Source organism: Macaca mulatta, chromosome 1 (genome assembly GCF_049350105.2).
Source record: "Macaca mulatta isolate MMU2019108-1 chromosome 1, T2T-MMU8v2.0, whole genome shotgun sequence".
Taxonomy (NCBI): Eukaryota; Metazoa; Chordata; class Mammalia; order Primates; family Cercopithecidae; genus Macaca; species Macaca mulatta.
Window position 1 is genome coordinate 148913280 of NC_133406.1, and position 27977 is coordinate 148941256.

The 27977-nt window shown below is 35.4% G+C and overlaps 1 protein-coding gene across 1 annotated transcript in view; it reads left to right on the forward strand.

The window, feature by feature from the left end:
- Window positions 1-204: 204 nt before the first annotated feature.
- HFM1 (helicase for meiosis 1) overlaps window positions 205-27977 on the forward strand; it is a 130897-nt gene continuing 103124 nt past the window's right edge. The window contains exons 1-12 of the mRNA XM_015144702.3: window positions 205-344; window positions 4910-5022; window positions 6927-7236; window positions 14697-14956; window positions 15303-15350; window positions 19583-19653; window positions 20329-20461; window positions 21345-21496; window positions 22081-22158; window positions 22378-22536; window positions 24846-25046; window positions 25127-25215. Coding sequence (XP_015000188.3) covers window positions 274-344; window positions 4910-5022; window positions 6927-7236; window positions 14697-14956; window positions 15303-15350; window positions 19583-19653; window positions 20329-20461; window positions 21345-21496; window positions 22081-22158; window positions 22378-22536; window positions 24846-25046; window positions 25127-25215 — 1685 coding nt within the window. The 5' untranslated portion in view covers window positions 205-273. The remainder of the gene's footprint in view (window positions 345-4909; window positions 5023-6926; window positions 7237-14696; window positions 14957-15302; window positions 15351-19582; window positions 19654-20328; window positions 20462-21344; window positions 21497-22080; window positions 22159-22377; window positions 22537-24845; window positions 25047-25126; window positions 25216-27977) is intronic.

The window sequence follows — 27977 nt, forward strand, 5'->3', positions numbered from 1 at the left end:
AAGAAAACACGTTCCAAGCATTGGAGCACTATGAAGAGAAGGGAGCAAGTTTGAATCTATGAATGAGTGGAAAACAGAGAATAATGTATTTGAATGTTGAAGTGCTTCGAAGGAAGCTGCAGATGATGAAGCTGGAAGGATAGTCTTTGGTTATATTTTACAGGAGACTGTGGAAAATTAATGATTATAGTTTATACAGAAATATTTTTCTACATCTTTATAAACTACTTTTTCCATATTTTGTAGATTTATGACAAAGTCCAGTTTTCAACAATGCTGAAATCAAATGATTGCTTGTTTTCTTTGGATAATTTGTTTTTTGAAAAACCAGATGAAGTTGAAAAGTAAGTCTCCCTTAAAGATTGATAACACAGTGTATTACTTTAGGGTTTTTTGAATTTGGGTGAGTTTTAGTTTTCTCTCTGGTAAATATACAAATAAAAATGAGGAATCAACAGAATGATATTTCAGTTACATATTTGGTAAACATGGAATTCTCTTACCAGTAGTATAGGGGAGTGACTGAAGTTTAACATCTTAAATGTTATGATTTAAAAAGTAGAATAGATTTGGGCCTGGCGTAGTGGCTCATGCCTGTAATCCCAGCACTTTGGGAGGCTGAGGCGGGTGGATCACCTGAAGTCAGGAGTTCGAGACAAGCGTAGCCAACATGGTGAAACCCTGTCTCTACTAAAAGTACCAAAAAAGTAGCCGTGCCTGGTGGCGTATGCCTCTAATTCCAGCTACTTGGGAGGCTGAGACATGAGAATCGCTTGAAGCCAGAGGCAGAGGTTGGAGTGAGCCAAGATGGTGCCACTGCACTCCAGCCTGAGCAACAGAGTGAAACTCAAGAATCGATTATTGCCTTTTTGGTTGCATTTATTTGCATTTCTGGTTTGTTCGAATTATTTTTGTCCAAGCTAAAAATGAGAAATAATGCTCAAAGAGTAGCTCAGGACAAGGAATGACATCACCATTTGGAAACAATGAACAGTATGCCGAAGGCAAAGTACGATAAGCACATTAAGTGCTGGCAGGAAGTAGGGGTGGGAATAAAGATGTGAGACCAAAGAAAACAAGACTGGAGAGTAGGTAGTATGTTAAATACTGGCTTTTATGGATTTTCATGTGCATTGTTCAATTTTGAATTTTCTATGTATTTTTAGTGTATTGTACTATTTTAGTGAGGTACATTTATTGCCTCATTATTTTACTTGTTCATTCAAATATTGATTGAAAGTTGAAAGGGTTATAAAAAGGATGAAACAGACTTTTACTTACAAAATACTTAAAATCTAGTTGAGATTAAACACACAAATGGAAAGGCATTAATAAATAATATGACCATGTAAATAACCATCTATACTGGGACACTTTTGAGAGTGAAAGAGCACATCCAACTGGGGCGACATGTGTTAATCAGGACTGGCCAATGCAAATTTTGTAACATGGTTGTTTTTCTGAAAATATAGTCAAAAATATGTGCGAAGCAAATGAGAAGCATGTGTTCATGCAACGAAATTTCAGACTTGGAAGGAAGGTTGTCTTGCTCTACACAGTCAGGTCAGGCTTTTTGGGTAGTAGGGGGAAACTGTAGGAGGCTTTGAAGGATTTGGTAATTCCTATAGGAAGAGAAGAACTGGGCATTTGAAGGCAGAGTGTTAGAGCAAGAGAAAAATAATGGAGATAGGACAATTCATGGTACTTGTAAGGGATAACGTGTAGAGAAGTTGCCTGGAATAGACGATTCATGAAGGAGAAACATTGGGACGGACATAAAGTTAGAAATTCTAAGTTGAGGTTAGATGGTGATGTGTGTTAAGTGCTGGAATAAGGATTTTGGATATAATTCACTGTGGGTTAAAGGCTGTGGAATTAAATCAACAAATATTTATTGAAATTATGTAAAGGACTTTGCTAAGTACTGCTGATGTAAATGGACATAAAAATAAAACTCAGGTGTTTATAATCTAGAGGGAGTATCAAATATCGGTCAAAGCTATCCATCTACTTATCTGCCTGTTTCTCGCTATTATCTGTCTGTACATTCACACACCTCAAGGCAGACTATATACATATTATAGGTTCCTTCTATAAGAAGAAGGGAGGAGAAAATCTTTGGGAACTTAGGGAGATTTCTTGGAAAAGGTAGGATTTGAGCCAGCCTTTGAATATAAGCTCTAGTGCCTAGAATAATACCTGGCACATAGTACTTGATAAATAATTACTGAATGGATTAATGAATGCATAAAATAGTGGAACTTCTGTAGGTAGATGTCTGAGGGGGACAGGGCACAGGGGCAAGCTGAGTAAATATCTTTGAATGAGGGTGAGGAGTAACCAGGTACGGTGGCTCACACCTGTAATCTCAGCACTTTGGGAGGTTGAGGTGGGCAGATCACTTGAGTCCAGGAGTTTGAGACTAGCCTGGCCAACATGGTGAAACACCGTCTCTACTAAAAATACAAAAATTAGCTGGACATGTTGGTATATGCCTGTAATCCCAGCTACTGGGGAGGCTGAGGCATGAGAATCACTTGAACCCAGGAGGTGGAGGTTGCAGTGATCTGAGATCTCACCACTGCACTCCAACCTGGGCGGCAGAGTGAGACTCTTGTCTCAGAAGGAAAAAAAAAGTTGAGAGATAGAATGCATTATCTATTTGTTATACAACAGGGAGTTCAGTTTAGTTTGGACTATAAGGTATGTGTAGGAGGGTTAAAACTGTAAGGTGGTCTAAGGCTACTAGGAAGTTTGGCAATCTTTGAAAGCCACTGAAGGATTTTGAATGGAGTAATGAAAGCAATTCGAAATGAATATGGTAGGAACTTGTAAAATATATTAGAAAGCGTGGAGGCAGTGAGGGCAGTTAAGACAAGTTAATAAGAGCCTTGATTATTTTAATGACCATGGAAACACAAAGGAAATGATGAATTTAAGAAGCATTACAAGGAATATACAGTAAGACCTAGTATGTATCTAGATCTGCTTAGTAAAAAAGATACTGTGGTTTGGATTCTGGGTGACTGGGATGATGATGTCACCTCTGGAAAAAAGATTGGGAAATTATAAGGAAGATTTGATTTTATTAAGAGGCAGAATAGTAGAGCTATTATTCTTCTTTCTTGGATTTTCTGAAATAGTCCTTGTGTAGAAAAGAGTTAACATAGCAGCCTAAACTGCTGTTCTTGAAAAGGCCTGCTTGCAAGGTTGGCTTTGGCTAGCGTCTGAGAACTTAGATTTCAGGAAGATCCCCTCCATAACTGACAACAGTGGCTTGCTGTGTGTAAACTGTTTATACAAATAATATGGTTTATGTGAACACCTGCTTTTTTTCTGAGATTCTGGAATTTAGGTGTGTGCCAGACAGGGGATGCTTATGCTAATGTTAGTTAGTCCCCAGTAAAAACCTGGGCATTGAGTCCTTGAAGAGCTTCCCTTCTTTGGCAACATTTCACGGGTATTGTCCTAAGTCATTACTGAGATAATTAAGTGCCTCCCGCAGAGTCTGCTGGGAGAAGACTCTTAAAAGCTCATGCCTGGTTTTTCTGGAGTTTGTCCTGGTAGCCATGAGTAGGACTGTATGCTGAGTCTTATGAGTCATTTTAGGGAATTATTGAACTGGGAGTGATCTTGGGGACCCTCTGACATAGTCCTAAATTTTAAAAGATCTGGCCTGTTATTAAACAGTCTGTCAGACGTTGCCAGATAATGTGTTGTAGATTTTTTACTTGGAAAATATGGTCGGAGTAGCTATGTGCTAGGTGCTCTGAGAGACAGAAAAGTAAAAGACTGAGTCTCTCACTTTAGAGTGCGTAACATCCTAAATGACTAGATCGTAAAATCTTTGGGACTTGGTATAGACAAAATATATGATGCTCTTCTCAACTTTATTTCCTGTCACCCAACACATCTTTTTGTCCTAATGAAGAACAAGTCAACTTTGATGGGAAAGGAACCTTTAAAGCAGTATCAGTTAACATGATCACAGTTGAAAGATGAGGAGGGGTAGTTAATGATGCCAACAGGGTGGCAAAAATATCAATTACTATAGGTTATAAAGAGATTGTCAGTTTCAAATGATTTCTTGGCTTTTTCTGTAGTTTCTAGATGGTTCTGGACTGAAAATATTTAGGTTAGGACATTAATTTGTAATAATGTTATAGGAATACTCTACAACGGTCCCCAACCTTTTTGGCACGAGGGACTGAATTTGCAGACAGTTTTTCCACAGATGGTTTCAGGATGAAACTGTTCCACCTCAGATCATCAGGCATTAGATTCTCATAAGGAGCATGCAACCTAGAGCCCTCTCATGTGCAGTTCACAATAGGGCTCGCACTCCTGTGAGAATCTAATGCTGTTGCTGATCTGACAGGAGTCAGAGCTCAGGCAGTAATGCTCACTTGCCTGCTGCTCACCTCCTGCTGTGCAGCCAGGTTCCTAACAGGCCAGTATCAGTCTGCAGCCCAGGCATTGGGGATCCCAGCTCTGGAATATCAGTAATGGTGTCATTTACAATTGATGACCCATGATTAGTTGTGAGATATGTCAAGTAATTCGTTACTTGTAATAGTTAAAATGCTAAAGTTTGAGAATGATTTACTACTTTGTTTTTATATTGGAGCAGATTTAAGATTCCTGTTACTTGCATTTGAATTGGAGAAAAGGATATAGAGTTATTGCCATTATTTAGGTAGCATATCTCACACAGCGGTTTCATTAATCCTATGATACATGAGGGTAAAAGGTTGAGAACACTGCTATGTAGGGATAAATCAAAGTGCTGACAGAAAGTTAATTTATAGGATGTTTAAGAGTCTATAATTGAGTAATGTTTAATAAATACATAGCTTATCATGTTATATCTTTATTAACATATGTACTCACATTTTTATATTTTATATAGCCATCCAGATAATGAAAAGTCATTGGATTGGTTTCTCCCTCCTGCTCCATTGATTTCAGAAATTCCAGATACTCAGGAGTTAGAGGAAGAATTAGAAAGTCATAAACTGTTAGGTAAATTATCACATATTTGTTTTGAAGCCAAACCCATACAGTTCATGGCAATATTTATTTTAAAGCCCTGATTTGATTATTACACATTGTGTATGCATATATCAGAATATTGCATATGCCCCCAAAATATGTATGGTCATATTGGGTATTGATTTCAGAAATTTCAGATATTCAGGAGTTAGAGGAAGAATTAGAAAGTCTTGGTGGCCGAGGTGGGCAGATCACGAGGTCAGGAGTTTGAGACCAGCCTAGCCAATATGGTGAAACCCCATCTCTACTAAAAGTACACACACACAAAAAAAACCCTAGCTGGGCATGGTGGTGTGTGCCTATAGTCCCAGCTACTCAGAAGGCTGAAGCAGGAGAATGGCTTGAACCCAGGAGGCAGAGGTTGCAGTGAGCTGAGTTTGTGCCACTGCAGTCTATCCTGGGCAATAGAGGGAGACTCCGTCTCAAAAAAAAAAAAAAAAAAGAAAGTAATAAACTGTTGGGTAAATTATCACTTATTTGTTATGAAGCCAAACCCATACAGTTCATGGCAATATTTTTTTTTAAACTCTGATTTGATCAATACACATTGTGTGTGCATGTATCAAAATATCAGATATCCCCCCAAATATGTGTACTTATTATGCAAACAATGAAAATGTCTTTATTTTAATGAAATAAAATGAAAATCGGATCCTTCTTTTATTAAAAAGAGTGCTCACCAAGCTGGTGAGCTACAGGTCCCAGCTACTTAGGAAACTGTGAATAGCCACTGCACCCCAGCCTGGGCAACATAGTGAGACCCTATCTCTAAATAAATAAATAAACAGATCCCCCTTATCTCTAAATACATACATACCCCCAAAAACAAAATAGTGCCCACCAAATCTTAAAATTTAAAACATTTTTCTTCTCTATGCATGTAATACACATACATATGCATACATAAATGCACACAATACACTATTACACACACATTTTGATTTTTGTTTTATGAATGTTTTTTCTGTGACTATTAAAACTCCTATCACTGCTGTTCAGTTTGCCTTGCCTTTTACTAAAGGTAAGATCGCCTGATAACCAGATCCCAGAAATATTGAGTGAAAAAAGGGAGATGCAGAAGGTTAAATATAGTGTGATACCATTTTTAGAAAGCTCAAAAACAAGCACATTCAAACAATGTATGTGACATAATGTAATATTACTAAAATTTTAATTTTTAAATTGGGTTGTATGTTCATGCACATACATTTTATTATTAAGCTTCATAATTTACGTATATGTTATATATATACTTACATCAAATAATATATAGCATAGAGTACAATGTAGATACATAGATGCTAAAGCAAATTTAAGTTCTAGTAAGACGTCCAAATTCCCCCTAAACTTCCCTAAAAATTCTTGTAAAGCCTCTAAAGAAACCTTTAAAATTCTGTCACTCTGATGAAAACATTCCTTTATTTTAATTTTAGAAGCAAGATTACAAACTTAAAAGCATTAGATACGTTAATAATGAATTGTGTTTGGTAACATTGTATATAATTGGTCATTGTATTTCTGTGTGTAAATCATTTATATAAATTGTAAATCTTCATAATTGTATAATTGTATAATTTGTTATGGGTCAGAAAGAAATTAAACCTATTTTATAATGCAGGTGCCATATAAACTTCAAATTTAATTCAGTAATTCCATATTAATTTCTGAGTGTCTTTTAATGATGTAATATACCATAAGTGTAACAATCACCTGTATTTTAAAACTGTATATGGTATTACAGATTATCTTATTATTAGTGCTTTGCTTTTGGCTTTCATATTTAACTCGGAATTTTTATTAAAGATTTTCATCATCATTTTGAAAGTTTTCTTTAATGGAGAACGCGTAATAATTAATATATTCCTTTTTTGTAGGTCAGGAAAAGAGGCCAAATATGTTAACATCAAATTTAAAGATAACTAATGAAGGCACGAATTATATTTCACCAACACAAAAATTCCAATTTGCCTTTCCTTCTGATAAATATGAACAGGATGATCTAAATTTAGAAGGGGTAGGTAAAAATGACTTATCACATGTTGCTGGCAAGCTGACATATGGTTCTCAGAAGTATAAAAATCACATTGGCACTGAGATAGCACCTGAGAGGAGTGTTCCTGATGATACAAAATTAGTTAATTTTGCAGAAGATAAAGGAGAGAACACATCAGTGTTCCGGAAAAGGTAATTATTATAATTAAATGAAATAATATTCTGTGAATAAATTTGAATATTTGTACGTCTAAAAGTATTAAATATGGTAGAATGTGAATGAGAAAAACAGCAAAATTCTATCTCCTAAATAATTCCTTACTTTCTGCATTCCTGGTGTCATAGTCCTTGTCCTACACATAAAAATAACCATAGTTGTAATATTTAACTATCTACTACAAATAGTACCACAACAGTCCAGGTGGGACACAGGAATCTTCATTTTGAACAAATTTTCTAGATGATTATTATGCACACAAAAGTTTGAGGCCCATTTTCCTAATGCCTGGGGTTTTAAACAGAGGAGTGAAATTAGATTTTCTTTTCTTTAAGGGTTCATTTTGACCCCAGTATGGAGCATAAATTATAATAGAAGGGAGTTAAAATAAATTGTGAAGGTCTACTAGAAAGACTGTCTTATTAGTCTAGATGGGAGAAAATGGTAGCCAGACCTAGGACAGTGGTATCAGGAATGGAGACAATCCAGAATTATTTAGGAGATACAATCCCACAGGACTTAAGTGATTATTGGATATGAGATCTGACTCCTAGGTTTTCGGTTTGAGCCAGAATGATGAAGATTGGTAGTGCCTTTTTTTGATTTAAAGAACTATAAAGTTAGAACAGGTTCGGGGGAAGGTGATGAGTACAGATATGGCCATGTTGATTTTAGATATTTATAATTAGTCCAGATATTCAATTGGGTATATGGATTCAAGATACAGAAGAAGTTTAGTTGATTGTTTTTGTTTTCTCTGACATAGGAGATGTGGTTATCTGTGGAGTTTGAGGGGAAAAGTGAGAGTACTGAGCAAGAATGAGAAGAGTGGAATAAATTATGGAGAATGGGAAAGCAGTCTAATTAGAATAATGGTAGGATTGATGGACACTGTAAAGGGTCCAGCTAAGGTTGATCTCTATAATGTTTGTAATAACAGCTTTATTAAGATATAATTCACATACCATAAATTCACCTTTTTGAAGTGTAGAATTATTTTCTTATTTTTTTCATTCTTATGTATTTACCCACATTGGTTTTTATAATACATAGTTTTGCAACCATCACTATTAACTAATTTTAAAACATTTTCATCTCCTGCAAAATAAATTCCTTACTAATTAACAGTTACTCTTCATTCCTCCCTTTCCACAGCACCTGGTGACCGCTAATCTACTTTCTGTCTCTATCATCTCTATGGATTTACCTATTCTAAACATTTCATATAGGTGGAATTATACAAAATATGGCCATTTGTGCCTGGCCTCCTTCACTTAACATAATTTTTTTTTTTTGGAGGTGAATATTTTTCTTTTCTTTATTTTACTTTAAGTTCTAGGGTACATGTGCACAATGTGCAGGTTTGTTACATATGTATACACGTGCCAGGTTGGTGTGCTGCACCCATTAACTCGTCATTTACATTAGGTATATCTCCTAATGCTATCTCTCCCCCAGCCCCCACCCCATGACAGATCCTGGTGTGTGATGTTCCCCACCCTGTGTCGAAGTGTTCTCATTTTTTAATTCCTACCTATGAGTGAGAACATGCGGTGTTTGGTTTTCTGTCCTTATGATAGTTGGCTCAGAATGATGGTTTCCAGCTTCATCCATGTCCCTGCAAAGGACATGAACTCATCCTTTTTTATGGCTGCATAATATTCTATGGTGTATATGTGCCACATTTTCTTAATTCAGTCTATCATTGATGGACATTTGGGTTGGTTCCAAGTCTTTGCTATTGCGAATAGTGCCACAATAAACATACGTGTGCATGTGTCTTTATAGTAGCATGATTTATAATCCTTTGGGTATATACCCAGTAATGGGATTGCTGGGTCAAATGGTATTTCTAGTTCTAGATCCTTGAGGAATTGCCACACTGTCTTCCACAATGGTTGAACTAGTTTACACTCCCAACAACAGTGTAAAAGTGTTCCTATTTCTCCACATCCTCTCCAGCATCTGTTGTTTCCTGATTTTTTGATGATTGCCATTCTAACTGGTGTGAGATGGTACCTCATTGTGGTTTTCATTTGCATTTCACTGATGGCGAGTGATGATGAGCATTTTTTCATGTGTCTGTTGGCTGCATAAATGTCTTCTTTTGAGAAGAGTCTGTTCATATCCTTCACCTACTTTTTAATGGGGTCATTTGATTTTTTCTTGTAAATTTGTTTAAGTTATTTGTAGCTTCTGGATATTAGCCCTTTGTCAGATGGGTAGATTGCAAAATTTTTCTCCCATTGGTTGCCCGTTCACTCTGCTGGTAGTTTCTTTTGCTGTGCAGAAGCTCTTTAGTTTAATTAGGTCCCATTTGTTTATTTTGGCTTTTGTTGCCATTGCTTTTGGCGTTTTAGTCATGAAGTCCTTGCCCATGCCTATGTCCTGAATGGTATTGCCTAGATTTTCTTCTAGGGTTTTTATAGTTTTAGTCAAACATTTAAGTCTTTAATCCATCTTGAATTAATTTTTGTACAAGGGGTAAGGAAGGGATCCAGTTTCAGTTTTCTGCATATGGCTAGTCAGTTTTCCCAGCACCATTTATTAAATAGGGAATCATTTTCCCATTTCTTGTTTTTGTCAGGTTTGTCAAAGATCAGATGGTTGTAGATGTGTGGTATTACTTCTGAGGGCTGTTTTGTTCCATTGGTCTATATGTCTGTTTTGATACCAGTACCATGCTGTTTTGGTTACTGTAGCCTTGTAGTATAGTTTGAAGTCAGGTAGTGTGATGCCTCCAGCTTTGTTCTTTTTGCTTAGGATTGTCTTGGCAGTGCAGGCTCTTTTTTGGTTCCATATGAACTTTAAAGTAGTTTTTTCCAATTCTGTGAAGAAAGTTGTTGGTAGCTTGATGGGAATGGCATTGAATCTATAAATTACTTTGGGCAGTATGGCCATTTTCACAATATTGATTCTACCTATCCATGAGCATGGAATGTTCCTCCATTTGTTTGTGTCCTCTTTTATTTCGTTGAGCAGTGGTTTGTAGTTCTCCTTGAAGAGGTCCTTCACATCCCTTTAAGTTGAATTCCTAGGTATTTTATTCTATTTGAAGCAACTGTGAATGGGAGTTCACTCATGATTTGGCTCTGTTTGTCTGTTATTGGTGTATAGGAATGCTTGTGATTTTTGCACGTTGATTTTGTATCCTGAGACTTTGCTGAAGTTGCTTATCAGCTTAAGGAGATTTTGGGCTGAGACGATGGGGTTTTCTAAATATACAATCATGTCATCTGCAAACAGGGACAATTTGACTTCCTCTTTTCTTAATTGAATACCCTTGATTTCTTTCTCTTGCCTGATTGTCCTGGCCAGAACTTCCAACAGTATGTTGAATAGGAGTGGTGAGAGAGGGCATCCCTATCTTGTGCCAGTTTTCAAAGGGAATGCTTCCATTTTTTGCCCATCAGTATGATATTGTCTGTGGGTTTGTCATAAATAGCCGTTTTTATTTTGAGATATGTCACATCAATTCCTAGTTTATTGAGAGTTTGTAGCATGAAGGGCTGCATTTAACATTTTTAAGGTTCATGTGTGTTGTGTTATGTATTAGTCTTTCTTTCCCTCCCTCCTCCCTTCCTTCTTTCCTTCCTCCCTCCCTCCCTCCCTTCTTTCCTTCCTTCCTTCCTCTTTTTTTTTGTTTTGGAGTCTCGCTCTGTCACCCAGTCTGGAGTGCAGTAGTGCAATCTTGGTTTGCTACAGCCTTTGCCTCCCAGGTTCAGGCAATTCTCCTGCCTCAGCCTCCCGAGTAGCTAGAGCTACAGGTGTGCACCACCATGCCTGGCTAATTTTTGTATTTTTAGTAGAGATAGGTTTTCACCATGTTGGCCAGGATGGTCTTCATCTCCTGACCGCATGATCTGCCTTCCTCGGCCTCCCAGTGTTGGGATTACAGGCGTAAGCCAGCACGCTCAGCCAGTATTTCATATTTTTTTAATGGCCAAATGATAGTCCATTAAATGGATATACCACATTTTGTTTATTCACTTATCAGTTGATTGACATTTGGGTTGTTTTAACTTTTTGTCTATTGTGAATAATATTGCTATGAAAATGCATGCAAGTTTTTGTGTGAATGTGTGTTTGCAGTTCTTTGGATGTAAACTCAGAAGTAGAATGGCTGGGTCATATGGTAACTTTATATTTAGCTTTTCTGAGGAACTGCCAAATTGTTTTCCAAAGTGGCTGCATCACTTTACAGTCCCATTCAGCAATATTTGAGGGTTCCAGTTTCTCCACATTCTGGCCAGCACTTGTTGTTGTCTGTCTTTTGTATTATAGCCGTCCTACTGGGTGAGTGAAGAGGTATCTCATTGTGGTGTTGATGTGCATTTTTGTAATGACTAATTGTCTTAGTTATTTTGGTCTGCTATAATGAAATACTATAGATTGGGTGGTGTAAATAACAAACATTTGTTTACGCGATTCTGGAGGCCAAAAGTCAGAAATCAGAGTGCCAGCATGGTTGGGTTATTGATGAGGACCCTCTTCCTAGTTATTTTCTCCCATGGTTTTTCTTTGGTGTGTGTATAAACAGAGAGAGCTCATGTTTCATCCTCTTTTTATAAGGGCATTAATTCCATCATGGGGAGGTACTGTCATGACCTCGTCTAAACCCAGTTACCTTCTAAAGGCCCCACCTCCAAATACCATAACATTGGGAGGCTGAGGCGGGCAGATCACAAGGTCAGGAGTTCGAGACCAGCCTGACCAACATTGTAAAACCCCGTCTCTACTAAAAATACAAAAATTAGCCAGGCATGGTGGTGGGTGCTTGTAATCCCAGCTACTCAAGAGGCTGAGGCAGGAGAATTGCTTGAACCCGGGAGGCAGAGGTTGCTGTGAGCCGAGATCATGCCACTGCACTGTAGCCTGGGTGACAGAGTAAGACTCCATCTCAAAACAACAACAACAACAAGAACAACAACAACAAAAATCATTGGGGATTAGGGCCTCAACAAATAAATTTGGAGGGAGGGACATTAATATCCAGTCTATAGCAATAATGTTAAGAATCTTTTCATGTGATTATCAGCCATTTGTATGTCGTCTTTGGAGTAATGTCTTATTCAGGTCCTTTGTCCATATTTTAATTGGGCTATTTGTCTTTTAATTGTTGAGTTTTAAGAGTTCTTTATTCTCAAAGTCTCTTATCATCTGTATGATTTGCACATATTTCCCCCTATTCTGTGGGTTTTCAGTTTTTTGATGGTGTTCTTTGCAGCACAAATTTTAAATTTTGATAGAGTCCAGTTTATCTAATTTTTCTTTTATGCGTATGCTTTTGATGTAATACTTATTTGGTGTTACTTTGGTTGCTTATGTTTTTGGTGTCATATCTAAGAAACTATTGCCTGATTCAAGGTCATGAAGATTTACTCAAGTTTTCTTCTAAGGGTTTCAGAGTTTTTAGCTCTTACATTTATGTCTGTGATCTGTCATTTAATATTTTAAATGTTTGTGTGAAGTAGGAGTCCATCCTCATTCTTCTTGCATGTAGGTATTCAGTTGTTCTAGCCTCATTTGTTGAAAAGACTGCTCTTTCCCTACTGAATGTTATGGCACTGTCATTGGAAATCAGCTGACCATAAATGTAAAGACTGGGTGTTGACTGACACCAACTGATTCTCTGACACCAACTTGGCATCTAACCAAGTTGACACTTAACTCCTGGAATTAGCGTCAGACCCACAGGTTGAAGGCTCAGTTCTGTAAGACTGACCCCACTTTGAATTCCAGCTGAAAATGAGATTCCCAGGCTACCCACATTTCTGTCTGGCCAACTACAAATTTGAGGCTTCCATGACCCCATATTGGGTTTAATAATTTGCTGGAATGACTCAGAGACCTAAGGGAAACACTTTACTTACATTTACCAGCTTACTATAAAGGGTACAACTCCAGATGAAAGAGATACATATGGCAAAATATGAGGGAGGGAGTACAGAGTTCCCATAACTTCTCTGAGCATGCCATTCTGTCAGCAGCTTGATGTGTTCACCATTCCAAAAGCTCTCAGAACCCTGTTGTTTAGGCAAGTTTTAATGGAGGTTCCATTTCTTAGACAAGATTGATGAAATCACTGGCTGTTGCTAATTAAACTTGATCTTCAGCCCTGAATGGATAAAGTCGTCTCCATTACTTATTCTGTAAGATGTGAGTGTTTTATCAGGAACCTTAATGGTTACTTCATCCCTTAGGGATATTGTGAACAAGTTACTTTGATAGATTGTCTTTTGATCAAATATAATACAGTACAGTCATAAAGATAAAGTGTTTCCTTGTTTTTAGAACTTTGCATAGAAGTAGTTCTTACACTGAAGTGGTTATTAGATATAGAGTTTGGGACGATTTAATCTGCTGATATACTTAGTTTACATCTTTTCCTTTTTTGGGGGGGGTACACAGTGCTGATTTGATTGGCTAGGAAAACTGTCTTATCTGGTAGCTTCTGTGAAATGCAGTTGTTGACAACTTTTAATTCATAACAAGTCTGTTAATTTATTCCTATAAATTTAATATGTTAATATAATTGAGTAGCTTGAATCACTTCAGTTAAATTTAACTATTAGGTGTTACAAAATTTACTATTTACTGTGACTATATCTAGTGACTTTTTCTCTCTCTTAAGCACTTTACTGACTTTAAATGGAATATTAGTTATCTGTTGGTGTATAGTAAAATTATCCCAAAATTTAGTAGTTTAAAACAACAGTAAACATTATTATCTCTCACATTTTCTACAGGCTAGGAATTTAGGAACAACTTAGCTAGTAGTCCTGGCTTAGGCTCTCTTGTGAGAATGCATAAAGATATTGGGGGCCTCTCACAAGAAGGCCACAATCAAAATGTTAGACATGCTGCAGTCATCTGAAAGCTTGACAGGAGCTATCAGGTCTCTAAGGTGGCTTGCTGTCCTTGACTGAAGAGTCAGTGCTGGTTGTTGACAGGAGACCTCAGTACCCCTCCACCTGGCCTCTTCATAGGGTTGCTTGTGTGCTCTCTTTGTATTGTGACTAGCTCTCCACAGAGTGAGAGATCTAAGAGACCATGGGCAAAGGGGCAATGTCTTTTATTACCTAACCTTGTAAGTCAAACATTTGCACTTCCGCAGTACTCTGCTAGTTAGACAGGCCAGTCCTGATTCCGCGATTCAATTTGTGGGAGATTGCAAAGGTGTGAGGAGCAGGCAAGGATCTTTGGGGCCGTTTTTGGAGGCTGACTACCACAAATGGATTTCTCTGAGTTTTAGGAAAGTAGACATACTTCGGTGATAAACTTAGCAAGTTATATTTTAGGAGAATGTTTAGCTTTTTTGTTTGAGTAAACCATAATCTCTGAATGTTTTTAAAGGGGCCAATTTTATGCTAGTTTTTCATATTCCAAGCAAGTGTTACAAGTGAGAAAATATGTGGGTCTTCTTTTTTTGCAGATTATTTAAAATATCTGACAATGTACATAGGAGTGCTTATTCCAATGACAGTGAATTGGACTCTCACATTGGCTCAGTGAAAATTGTACAAACAGAAATGAACAAAAGGAAATCAAGGAACTATAGCAGTAGTAAGCAGAAATTTCAATATTCTGCAAATGGGTTTACAGCAAATAATGCTTTTAATGCTTCTGAAATCAGAGAAGGCATGTTCAAAGCACCATCTTTTCCAGTTGCTTTCCAGCCTCGTGATATTCAAGGTAATTTCTTGCTTTTTCAGTTCATTTTATGAGTACAGACTAATCTGCATTTCTCAGCATAGGGGAAAATGTAAAAATATAGTAAATGTGAGTAGATTATCTCTCTGTGCAATTACTGCAGTTTTTTTTATTATGTTGCATTATTTTCTAAGCTGGGCTGTGTGTTAAAATATTTTATCCGGTGTGCTAAAAATATTTTTAACTTTGCTTTCAATAAAAAGTTGTGTTAGTTTTATTGAAACAGTTTTTATGGAAAGGATAAAAATATTCATTTCAGGTCGTAGCTGCCGACCATTAAAATTTTTTAAATATTTATATAAATATGTAGGTTTTTTTTTTTTTCCAGAGGTAACAGAAAATGGTTTAGGTTCCTTGAAGGCTGTCACAGAAATTCGTATCCTTTAAGTTATTTACAATAGCTGCTTTGTATTTATTAAATCATAATTTTAAAATATTTTGTTTAATTGTGTTTCTGTTTATTTATTTTGATTGATGGAGAAAAAGACGGAAAAGTTAATCTTTTTGGTGATGTAAGAGGTACATGTGGCCGGGTGCGGTGGTTCACCCCTGTAATTCCAGCACTTTGGGAGGCCGACACATGGAGATCACGAGGTCAGGAGTTTGAGACCAGCATGACCAACATGGTGAAACCACATCTCTACTAAAAATATAAAAAATTAGCTGGGCATGGTGGTGTGCACCTGTAATCCCAGCTACTCAGGAGGCTGAGGCAGGAGAATCTCTTGAACCCGGGAGGTGGAGGTTGCAGTGAGCCAAGATTGTGCCACTGCATTCCAGCCTGGCAAAAGAGTGAGACTCCATCTCAAAAAAATCAAAAGAAAAAAAAAGTATGTGTGCGATAGTGCTACTCAAGGTGTGATTGCAGACTGGTTTCAATTTGTGAACTGTTTGTTATCAGTTTATGACAAGTTAAGTACAGAAGTCAGATTTGTATTATTGGCAGAACTCTGAGCATATTTACTTACAAATAGGTACAGATAATTTCTCATCTTTTGAGAAAGAGCAGCCAAATTGGGTTGAACTGGGCAGGGGAAATGGATGAGAATGGGACATTGTGTGGATTAGGGACATTTCTACAGATCAGTGTTTTTGAAAATCTAATGTGAAGTTTATACATAGAATCCAAGTTTCAAGTCTGAACATTTCCAGTGTAAATATTTTGAGTATGTTTGTGTGTTCTGGAGGTAACATTTTCTTTGCTTCTTTAATACCCTGTTTATGCCTATAATAGTGCACTTCTTCTGTTTTAATTCACCAGCAGTTTATGTGACCATTTCCTCATGATCTATGAACTCTTTGAAGGCAAGGATCATGACTTAACTTACTTACCTGCCTACTTCCAAATACATTGAAAGGCAGATAAAGTAAGGCAGGTAAAGTAAGGAAATTGTTCTGGCAAAAGTATAGACATAAGCAAGGGTGAAGATAAAAAAGTATGAAATATGTTTGGAAAGAATAAGCTTTCCAGTTTGGCTGAAGGGAAAGATATGATTAAAGAAGTAATAAGAAATATTAGATAGTTATCTTAGGATCATATCATATAATGTTATGAATACCAAGGTCAAAGTTTTTTTTTATTTTATTTTTGTTTTTTATTTTTTCCCCCAACTTTGTTGAGGTATAATTGACAAATAAAAATGGTATATATTTAAGGAGTATGACATGATTTTTTTTTATATATAAACATTGCAAAAATAATTACCACAATCAGGCTAATTAATGTATCTATCGCCTTTCACAGTTATTTCTTTTTTTGTGGTGAAAATACTTACAATCTCTGTAATAAGGAGAAACCATGTAATATTTTTGAACATGTCAAATATCATCATTAAAACTATGCTTTAGGAATGTATAATTAGTGACTTATTGCTTGGCAATGTTCTAGCATCCACAAAAGTTATGGTCTAGTTGACAAAATGAAAAATGAATTCCGGATATTGCATAGCTGTGCTAGAGAAATGTAGCAACAATAACTAATCTTGGGTACTCCAGGGATCATCTGAGATAATTCTGAAGTATGGTTAGAAAATATTTGCCTGACTTCTCATGAAAAGTCATCTCCAATGCAGATAGCTGATTTCAGTAAAAATGAGGGAGAGGGATCAATAAGAGGGTTATACATGTTGATATAGTAACTATAAACAGAGCCAGTGTTTAGCACTTTATTCAGCATGGTGTCTCAATCCTGCCACACTTTCTTTGGTGATCAAAATAGGATGGAAACATAGGAAATATATTAGCAGTAACCTGTTAAAGATGTTTAATTATCTGTACAATGGCTGATTCTCTTTATCCCTTACTGTAAAGTCTTTCCATATGACACTGGCTTTTAAAGAGCTTTGAGGGTCTTTATGCTATATTAGCACAGCTGAAATGGTTCTGTTGTTTAGAGGTCTTTATTAGTTAGGACTACTGCTTACACGTGTGTCCACTGATTTATTGTCCAAAAAGTTCATTTTGTATAAAACTCATTGTCCTATACCTTGTTTCCAAGTATGTATTTCAAGTGGAAGACTGAATGCTATTTGTGATAATTTGAGAGTTTGTAGATTACTTGGACACACCTTATTTTCTTATTCTCTTTAAATATTTTACTACATTTGAATCCTCAGGGCAATAGAAGTTTTCTCAGATTGATCCTACCACAGTAGTCTTGTCATTTTCAGTTCTGCAGACATTTTCCCCATAATTTCAGTGACACTGCTGAGACTTTATTGAATGTAAGGCCAAAAATTGATTTCAGTTGTTGATAGTGATGATAAATGATGTTAGCAGTTGAGTTTTCTTATGAGCTGAAACACTGATTCTGTATCTACTCTGAATCAAAGATTCATTTTTGTGAATATAAATTGATATGGAGCTATCTAATGAGAGAAAAACCAACATGATGGCCCACTCGTGGGCTTGTTGCAAATAAATATTTGATAGTAAGAGACATGTTTTGAAGGAAAAATGAGATTCCTTCTAAAGCTTATGGATTTTCAAATTCAAAATTACGTTTTTGTTTGGCACAGATATGACACTTTGCACACCAGAAAGTAAAATGAGGATTTATAAATTAACTGCTTGATGTAATAATTGCAAACGTATATTAACTGAGTGCTTACTATGTGTCAGGCACTGTTCTAGGTATGTGGGATATGTTACTTAAGAAAACAGACAATGAATCCTTGCTTTTGAGGAGATACTATTCTTGGGATGAGGGTAGGGAAGAAGCTATATCTCAACAGCTGTAACAACATATAAATAAGTCATAGAGATTTTTAGAAAGTGGTGACTATTATGGGAAAAGAAAAAAGTAGAGCAGGGTAAGGGGGTTAAATTGGGACTGCTGGAATTCGTGGCTCAGGGTGTAGAATTAAACAGTACTTAGGGTAGACCTTGAGAAGGTCAGATGTAAGCACTTAATGGAGGGAAAGGAGCCAAGGAAATACGGAGGGAGGAACAGTCTAGGCAGGGGAGGGCCTCATGGCAGGAACATGGCTGATGGTTTTGAAGAACAGCAGAGTTCAGTATAGCTAGAGGAGATGAGTCGGGGGAAAGAGTAGTAGGACATGAAGTCAGAGAGATAAAGGCAGGGGCTGATGCAGGGAGGGAGTGGCAGTGGGAAGACAAGATCATGTACAGCCTTATAGCCATATACTTTGAGAGAAAGGAGGAATTTGATCAGAGAAGTAATATGATCTAAGTTTAAACAGGATCGCTACAGCAATCCATCAGTTCTTGTATATCTTTATAAAAATCCAGTTGTTTAAATAACTGTGTACTTGTGTTCTCAGATATGTTCTTAACCATCTTATATCTTCTAATAGATTATAACAGTCTCAATTGTAGGAACTCATTTTCTTCTTTATTTACAGCTTCCCACAGCTTTCTAAATCTATTAATGTATTCTGTATATAGTGTTCAATGACTGTAGTTGATATATTGTAAGAAGAATACCATGTAAATACAGATATCTCCCAATCTGTCAATAGACCCTCACCTTGGAGGGGGCACAGTTTATTCTTCATAGCTATTTATATTTTTGAACTTTCTTATAGGGGAAGGATGATTTAAGTTCTTCCTGCCAAGCCAGTATGTTGATAATTACAATTAAACCCACCACTTAACACAACTAAATTATCAAAAACAAAGAGATTTAGTATTAAGTAACCAGAAACACATCAGCTAATGAAGTACAATCAATGCTCAATGAAATAGTTGAGTGAAATTCTGTACATTAAAGAAGAGATAAAAATCAACTGGCCTTGTCAAGGTAAATAAGAAAAAGCACTACTCTGGAAGAGATAAACTAGAAGTATAGTTCTGATTTACTTGCCATTATGTACTTGCATCTCTTCCATCATATTTAGCACTCAAGTATAACCCTTATATAATCTCTTATTTCCCTATAGGAACTTTGCAAGTTCTTTTCAGAATATGGAATGTGACTGGAGACTAGAATAATTTATGATAATTCTTTTCTTAAGATGCCAAATAGCAAATGTTAAAACCTCATCATTAAATGTTGTCACAATCAATATTAATGTAACTTAATTTTAAAATTAAAAGTAACCAATTTTTAAAATTCTGAAATATTTGACTCCTTAATGTTACTGTAAGCGGCAAAATTTAGAAGTATTTTCAAAGAATTTCCATATTTCAACTATATACAGTCCAAAGCCTTTGATGATGTAAGTATTTTATTTAACTTATTTATTTTTCTACCTTTCACTAGGTTGTAATCACTAGATTGGGACAGCTGGGATTTACTAGATCTTTATGTTTGCACTGCCACACTCAGTGTCTAGCACATTATAGGAGCTCAGAAAATATTTGGTAAATGAATACGTGTGATTTTCATAGGTGGATTTGTTTGTATTTGAGTGCAGTGGTGAAATCTCAGCTCACTGCAACTTCTACTTTCCAGGTTCAAGTGATTCTCCTGCCTCAGCCACCCAAGTAACTGGGATTACAGGCGTGAGACACCACTCCTGGCTAAGTTCTGTATTTGTAGTGGAGACAGGGTTTTGCTTTGTTGGCCAGGGTCGTCTTGAACTCCTGACCTCAAGTGATCTGCCTTCCTTGGCTTCCCAAAGTGCTGGGATTACAGGTGTAAGCCATCGCGCTCAGCCAGGAATGATTTTCTTCTAGGTCTACATTGACAAATAAAACAGCGTGATAAAATACTAATAATGTTATTTTTCGAGAGTAGAGGCTCTAGAGCAAAGTTACAATTTCTATAACTTTAGAGGAGAAATGTTTGAAATATTATTCCTTAGATTCTTATTAAGACTTTTTTTTAACAAATTGAGAATGTGTATGAAAAATTCTATATGTTACATGATTGATAACTTTTTATTTTTTAGCTTCTTTACACAGATAGGAATTTTGTGATTTGTGCTCCAACTGGTTCTGGAAAAACTGTAGTGTTTGAACTAGCTATAACAAGATTGTTAATGGAAGTACCATTGCCATGGTTGAATATTAAAATTGTTTACAGTAAGTATTTATTATAAGAGTGATGATTAATTATAATAACGAAAAACCATTGAAGCAAAATGAAGAAATGAATTCAGTTTCTGGCCTTAGGAATTACTTGGTTTTCTATATATTTCTAGTAAAGTCTGGTCTTATTTGTCATTAAATTTAAAACACATTTTCCAGAATTATAAATAAAAAGCGATATTTGAATTGAGAATTTGACTTTTATATGCTTATTTTTTAAAGGACAGGCAAAATGAACACATAAAATCAAACATTTTGTAATTCTAGAAATTTGCATAGGCACTTTTACTCTCCTTTCTTAGGTGTGTATTTAAAAAAATTTTTTTTTAATCAAAGTAATATATGCATATGGATTAACAATCAAGTATCACTAAAGGCCTTATGATGAAAAGTAATCATCTTCTGCCCTACCTTTCTCCACTTTTAGTTACACTTGCCTGAGAAATCATTTCTATTTTTAGTTCTTTTTGGTTATTGCCTTGATACCTCTAAATCAAACCTGTCTAACTTGTGGCCTGCAGGCTGCATGTGGCCCAGGACAGCTTTGAATGCAGCCCAACACAAATTTGTAAACTTATGACAATTTGTAATGTTTGTAAAACATTATGAGAATTTTTTTTCTTTAGCTTATCAGTCATCGTTAGTGTTAGCATATTTTATGTGTGGCTCAATACAGTTCTTCTTCCAGTGTGACCCAGGGAAGCCAAAAGACTGGACCCCCCTGCTCTAAATAATATGCCTATATTGTTCATTTTTAATTTATCAATCTCAGGAGTATGTAGATGTGTATTTTTATGCTAACTTTATTAACCAAAGTTTGTGAAAATAATTTTAAAATTGAACTGATGTTCAAAGTAAATATTTTATACTGTTACAGTGGCACCAATAAAAGCCTTGTGTAGTCAGCGTTTTGGTGACTGGAAAGAAAAATTTGGACCAATAGGATTGAATTGTAAAGAACTTACCGGAGATACAGTAATGGATGACCTATTTGAGATTCAGCATGCCCATATTATTATGACAACTCCTGTAGGTATTATTTATACTTTATGATTTCCTTAGTTCATTAGAAAATACCTATTTTTCTTTACCGAGACAAAAAGTTTAAAAAATACAAACTAGAAGCATATATTTGCAATGTAAACAAATGAACATTAAAAAAATACTACAATTCAAGGCCCAGAAAGAATACCTACAAATCAGTAAGTAAAAGACAAATGACCAAATTGGAAAAATTGACAAAGAATAGGCAGTTTGTTATTGTGGATACTTTGCAATCATATTTATTGCTTTATTCTTTTACCTAAGTAGTGTATATTATAGAGGGAGGTCCTTGGTAGAATTTAAAAACAGGTAATAAAACTTGGACTTAGAATATTTTGTGGTTCAGTGTAAAAATAATTGAGGGCCCAGTTTTAAAAATACCTTTAAGACTGTAAAAATTCTTTAAGTATTTTTTAATTTTAAAATATTTTTCAGGATACTCTTAAGGGATCAACCACAATTGCCCATTATTTGTAATATGTCATGTTAAAAATATTATTGATATCTGAATATTTATTATAATTCCTTATCACATTAAATTACTTGTATGCTTTTTTTTTTCTGTCTAGGAAAAATGGGATAGCATGACTAGGAAATGGAGAGACAACTCTTTGGTTCAACTGGTTCGACTGTTTCTCATTGATGAGGTAATGAATGCATTCACTTTCAGAGATAAACATAAAAGGATAATTAGAATAAGACAGAAAGAAAAAAGACATTTCAACCAAACTATGTGTTTGTTTTATCCCTTCAAATGGAAAATGCTCATTTTCTCAAGCAAGAATGTTAGTAGTATTGAATATTTTAATTGATTACATGTATTTATAATTCTATAGCTAATGATTTTTTCTTGATTTCCTGCTTAGGTACATATTGTAAAAGATGAAAATCGTGGTCCAACTCTTGAAGTTGTAGTCAGCAGAATGAAAACTGTACAGTCTGTTTCTCAGACTTTAAAAAATACCAGCACTGTTACTCCAATGCGATTTGTAGCTGTATCTGCAACAATTCCAAATGCTGAGGATGTGAGTTACAATTTTAGCTGAGCTCTTAGGTTTTTTATGACTTGTGACATATTTAGTTATTTTGATCTTAGAGAAAAGTGAATTTTTTTGTACTTTGCTTTAATAGGAAAGTATGTTGTAGAAAGTTGTGGCTGGATCTCATAAATATGACAGTATTAAGGCCATAAAATTTGGTTAATCAGGTTTAATAAAATATTTTTTGTGAACATGTGGACATCTCTTGTTTGCTAGTATCTAAAAGTCTTAGTTTCATGGGTCTCAGGTGCCTCATAATAACTTCACTAATAATATGTGATGGTTGTTGTAACTAGCTGACTCTAATTGTATAGCAAAGTATGGTGGAGAATAAAAATAATTGCTTAGATGATTACCACTTGCTCCTCAATTCTATATGCTTGGCATTGTGGTAAGCACTAACAATAGATGCAAAAGTGAAAATATGTGGACTCCATCCTTGAGGAGGATCTCATGGTTAATGAGGTACATGGACATGTAAAGAAATAATAATATGCAATATTGTCCTTTCCATAATGAATATATGACTTAATTTTTTCTTCAATTTTTAAGTAAACGTCTTGAAAAATAATAGTCTCACTCTACTTTCTCACTCCTACTTACTTCTCAGCCTACTATAATACTGGTTTTCCCCTACTACTTCTTAGAAATTGTTTTCACAAATAGCCACTATATTGTTTATTCCAATGGAATATTTTGTCTTTATCGTTAATTTGGCACAATTAATCATTTTCTTGTTCTTAAAATGACAGCTTATTTTGTTTGTATTTGTCAAGAATAATATAGAAAAATTTAAAGTTTATTAAAACAACAAAACTAAATCCTAGTGTTTGTCTTTCCACATGTAGGAAGCATAATGTATATACTTTTTTTTGTAAGCATGTAGGAATCATAATGTATATACTCTTTTTTTTGACCTGCATTTCATCTATAAACATTTTTATATCATTAAATATTCTTCAGTACTATTTTTGTGGTTTTATTGTAATTTATTTATCAAACAATGTAATAATGGAAGATTATTTCCAATTTTTGCTATTGTAAACAGAGTGAAATTAATATATCTGAAACATCCATGATTATTTCCTTAGGGTGAACTTTTAGAATGAAATAACTGAATCAAAGGGTATATAAAACTCTAAAGAAGCACTTCTTTCAATAAATGTTATATTCATTTACACTTCTACCAGAAGCTATTTTCCTGTATCCTAACACTGGATCGTTTAATAGCGGAATTATTATTGCTGTTATTATTTTTAAATATTTACAGGATTTATTGTTTAGTGTGGTATCTCATTTAAAAATTTTTTGCTTCTTTGATTTCTACTAAAGCAAATATTTTTAATATATTTATCAACTACTTTAAGTTCTTTTTTAAAAACTTGCCAGATTATGTCATTTGCCTTTTTTTCACTTTGGGATACTAAATTTTTCTTACTTACTTGTAAGCCATTATTATGTACTAGTACTCTCTAATTCATCAAACTTTTCCCCTTTGCGATAAACACTACTTCTGTGAATGCTGTTTCTCTGTCTCTTTGTCAGATCTTCTTCCTCCGTTTTCCCCTAAATTAAGGTCTTTATTCTTGGCCTTCTGCTCCCCTCAAACTGTAAATTCTTGTGTGATCTTATCCCTACTCATGATACCCTTGAAACTATTTTAATGTTTTCTTCCTGTCAAAACAACAGTCAGTTTCATAGCTGGGCATGGAGCCTGATTATTAACTGGGCTATGTAAAGATAAAGATTGCTTACCACAGTTCCAGAAACTAACTAGTGACTCTAGGTTGAGTCTGAAGTTTGCTTTTGGCACTGGCATCTCTCAAGTGTTTGTTGTCTGCTTAAAAACTTGTCAACCCTTGCAAACCTAAACCAACTATTACTTTGCTACTATTTATCTAATATTTAGGACAACACAAAAGAGATGTCAGCTATTTTGAGGCATAGTTTTCAAAAATAGCAAAGAAGGTAAAATGATAGTGAGAAATTTGGTCTCTGACAAAACTGATTTTAATCTTTCTTTGGGATTCTTATGAAGGAAAATAAAACTAATAATAACTAATTGGAAGTTTACCATGATGAAAAGTGGGTATAATCTTGAAATACTACTGTTGGTAGTGTTGACCACTATATCAACAGAATAATATTAATGGAATATGTAATATTGAAAAAGACAGTATACTTGATTAAATACTTTTATAGCTTGACCTTAAAGTGATCTGTAATTGGGTTGTTTTTAGCAATAAAACTTTACTAGAAGAAAGTTTTAATGCACATGTTTTTGTGTTTTAAAGATTGCAGAATGGCTTTCAGATGGTGAAAGACCAGCTGTATGTCTGAAAATGGATGAGAGCCACAGACCAGTGAAACTTCAGAAAGTGGTCCTTGGATTTCCCTGCAGCAGTAACCAAACTGAATTTAAGTTTGATTTAACCCTCAACTACAAAATTGCCAGTGTTATACAAATGTATTCTGATCAGAAACCCACACTTGTGGTATGGATTGTTGATAGCTTATTTTTTAGTATATTCAGTTTTTAACATGATTAATACAAAAGTTATGAATTTATTTTCAGTTTTGTGCAACAAGGAAGGGTGTGCAACAGGCTGCTTCTGTTCTTGTGAAAGATGCTAAATTTATTATGACTGTGGAACAGAAACAGAGGTATAGTTTTTCATTTTTTCATGGAAGTAGAAGGACTTTTAGGGCTCATCTAGATGAGATGAGAAAATTAGGCTTGTCCCATAACCTTGGGGTAAACCTCAGTGTCCTCATCTATAAAATAAGGATAATGGTAATTTTGAGGATTAAGTGAGATAATGAGTCTTAGTGCAGGGGTGATCCAGGTTTCTTGAATGATAAAGATTATCCATACTGATAATCTGATGGTCGGATTTCTTGAATGATAAAGATTATCCATACTACTGTCAATTTTTTTTTAACCTAATTTCAATCCAACATCTTTTATAGTCTTTCACTAAAGCTGATCTTGCGAATTAATCTTTAAGGACTTTCTATCATGTTTGGCCACTTCCACCTTACTTAAACACTCTGGGTTCTGTGCTTCCATGACCATTTCTACTGATTTTCTTCCTACTTTGCAGGCTGCTCGTTCTCAGTCCCCTTTTCACCTCTTCTACCCGACTCTTAAATGTTGTCATTCGAGTGAGTGTATCTGAGGTTCATTCTTTCTAATTCCACACTCTTAGTTGTTTGTAACTACTCACATGAACTTCAAATAATATTTATGCATGTCTATGCATTCCCACATTTATGCCTTCAGCCCAGACTTCCCTACTGAACTCCAGGCCTGTAGCCCATCTGTGTAACTGAATCCAATTGTATGTCTACCGACAGTCATCTCAAACTCAGTATGTATGAAATAGAACCTTGGTTCTTGCTGTCAGACTAGTTCCTTCTCCAGTGTTCCCCATCTTAATTATACATTATCTCCCTAGTTACTCATAGCAGAAAACTATCACTAATATCTTCTTCACCTTATATCTCATAGACAATCAATTAAAAGTCCTGTTTATTCTTACTTCTAAATATATCTCAAATATGTCATTTTGTCTCCATCAACACTGCCACTTCCCTAATTCAAGTCACTATTAATCTCTTGCCTAGGCTGTATCCTTTTCTTTAATCGCTGCACACACACACACTCTTATCCCACTTTGTTCTCTGCATAGCATAGATTTTGTGAGATTGCAAATCTAAATGTCAGTTTCCTGCCTAAAACCCTTTAATAGCTTCTTCTTGTCCTGGGGATTAAATGCTAAATCCTTAGTGTAGCCTGCAATAGCCCATATAATGTGATGCCTAGCCAATTCTCCAGACTTATCATGACCATTCTTCCCCTTTACTCACCATGGTCAAGCTGTATTAACCTCTGTGTTCTGTGAATACACCAAACTGTTACTCTGTACAGCATCATCTTGCATCATGCTTTCTTTTACTGGAATGGTTTTTACCTAACTCCTATTTATCCTTCATGTCTAAACTTTAATATCAGTTTTCCATAGTCATCAGTTTCCCTGTGTTTACTTTTATAACCAACCTGTACTTTATTTCATAGTACTCACTGTAATTATAATATACTTTTGTTTAATAGTTATTTTAATATCTTTTCCATTCATTAGATTATCAACTTCTTCAGGAAAGGGGGACTCATGTTCATCCTGCTTACCACTCAATCTTAGCAGGTGTGTTAGGTCATTCTTGCATTGATATAAAGAAATTTCTAAGACTGGGTAATTTATAAAGAAGAGAGGTTTAATTGGCTCACAGTTTTGCAGGCTGTACAGGAAACATGGCACCAGCATCTGCTTGGCTTCTGGCTAGGCCTTGGGCTGCTTACAGTTATGGCAGAAGGCAAAGGTTGAGTTGGTGTTTCACATGGTGAGAGCAGGAGCAGGGGTCGGGGGGTGCCATACACTTTTAAGCAACTGGATGTCACAAGAACTCACTCACTGTTGTGAGGACAGCACCAAGCCATTAGGGATCTGTCCCCATGATCTATTCACCTCCTACCACGCCTCACCTCCAACACTGGGGATTTCAATTTAGCATAAGATTTAAATGGACAGCATCCAAATTATAGCAGAAGGTCTCAGCAGAGTGCTAGCACATGATAACTATGTAATGAACATTACTTATTATTATTGTTAATAACTTCTGGAAATCAGTAAATATGTTTAGTGGTAGACCTCAGACTAAAATTGGACATGTGGATATAGGCAGATACTTATTTTTCTGCCTAATTTTGTATGGTGGGGGAATATACTTCTCTCTGCTTTGGGTCAGATCAGCTTTCCAGTTACCATTCTGTTCTTTTGCCACCACCTCTGGTTGCTTGTCAACCAAAGACATGTAGCAAGCCTAGAGGAGCCAATTTAGTCTTCTTTACATTCTTTGGTTTTTTTTTTTTTTTTTTAGTCCACTAAAAAGGTAGACTATAAAGATAGTCTATTAAAGCATTACAAACATAGCCACTTATTCACCTTCTAGATACTATTTTGACACTTTTCCTTCCAGTTAAAGGATTTAACTTGATCTTCTTAGTTACTACCATATGAAAAACTCTAGGGTGTGAAGCATGTAGAGTAGTTGTTTTATAATACACATCAACAAAGCAAGATAAAGCAACAAGAAACAGTAGAGAGCAAGACAGAATGAGAAAAACCAACAAAGAGCTCACAGCCAAAAAGTAGATGAAGTCTGAGAAGTAGATAGAAAGGTAGAAAGTGAAATTACTGCTAATAAGATAAGAATGCCATCAAATAATGATTAATAATTTTTATACCAACTGCATGTAGTTTTATAGCATTCTTATTAATTTTCTAAGTTTTTATAACAAAGATGGGGTTTCAAAAACATTGACCAGTTCATTATAAAACTAGTAATAGAATAAAGGCAAACTGGCA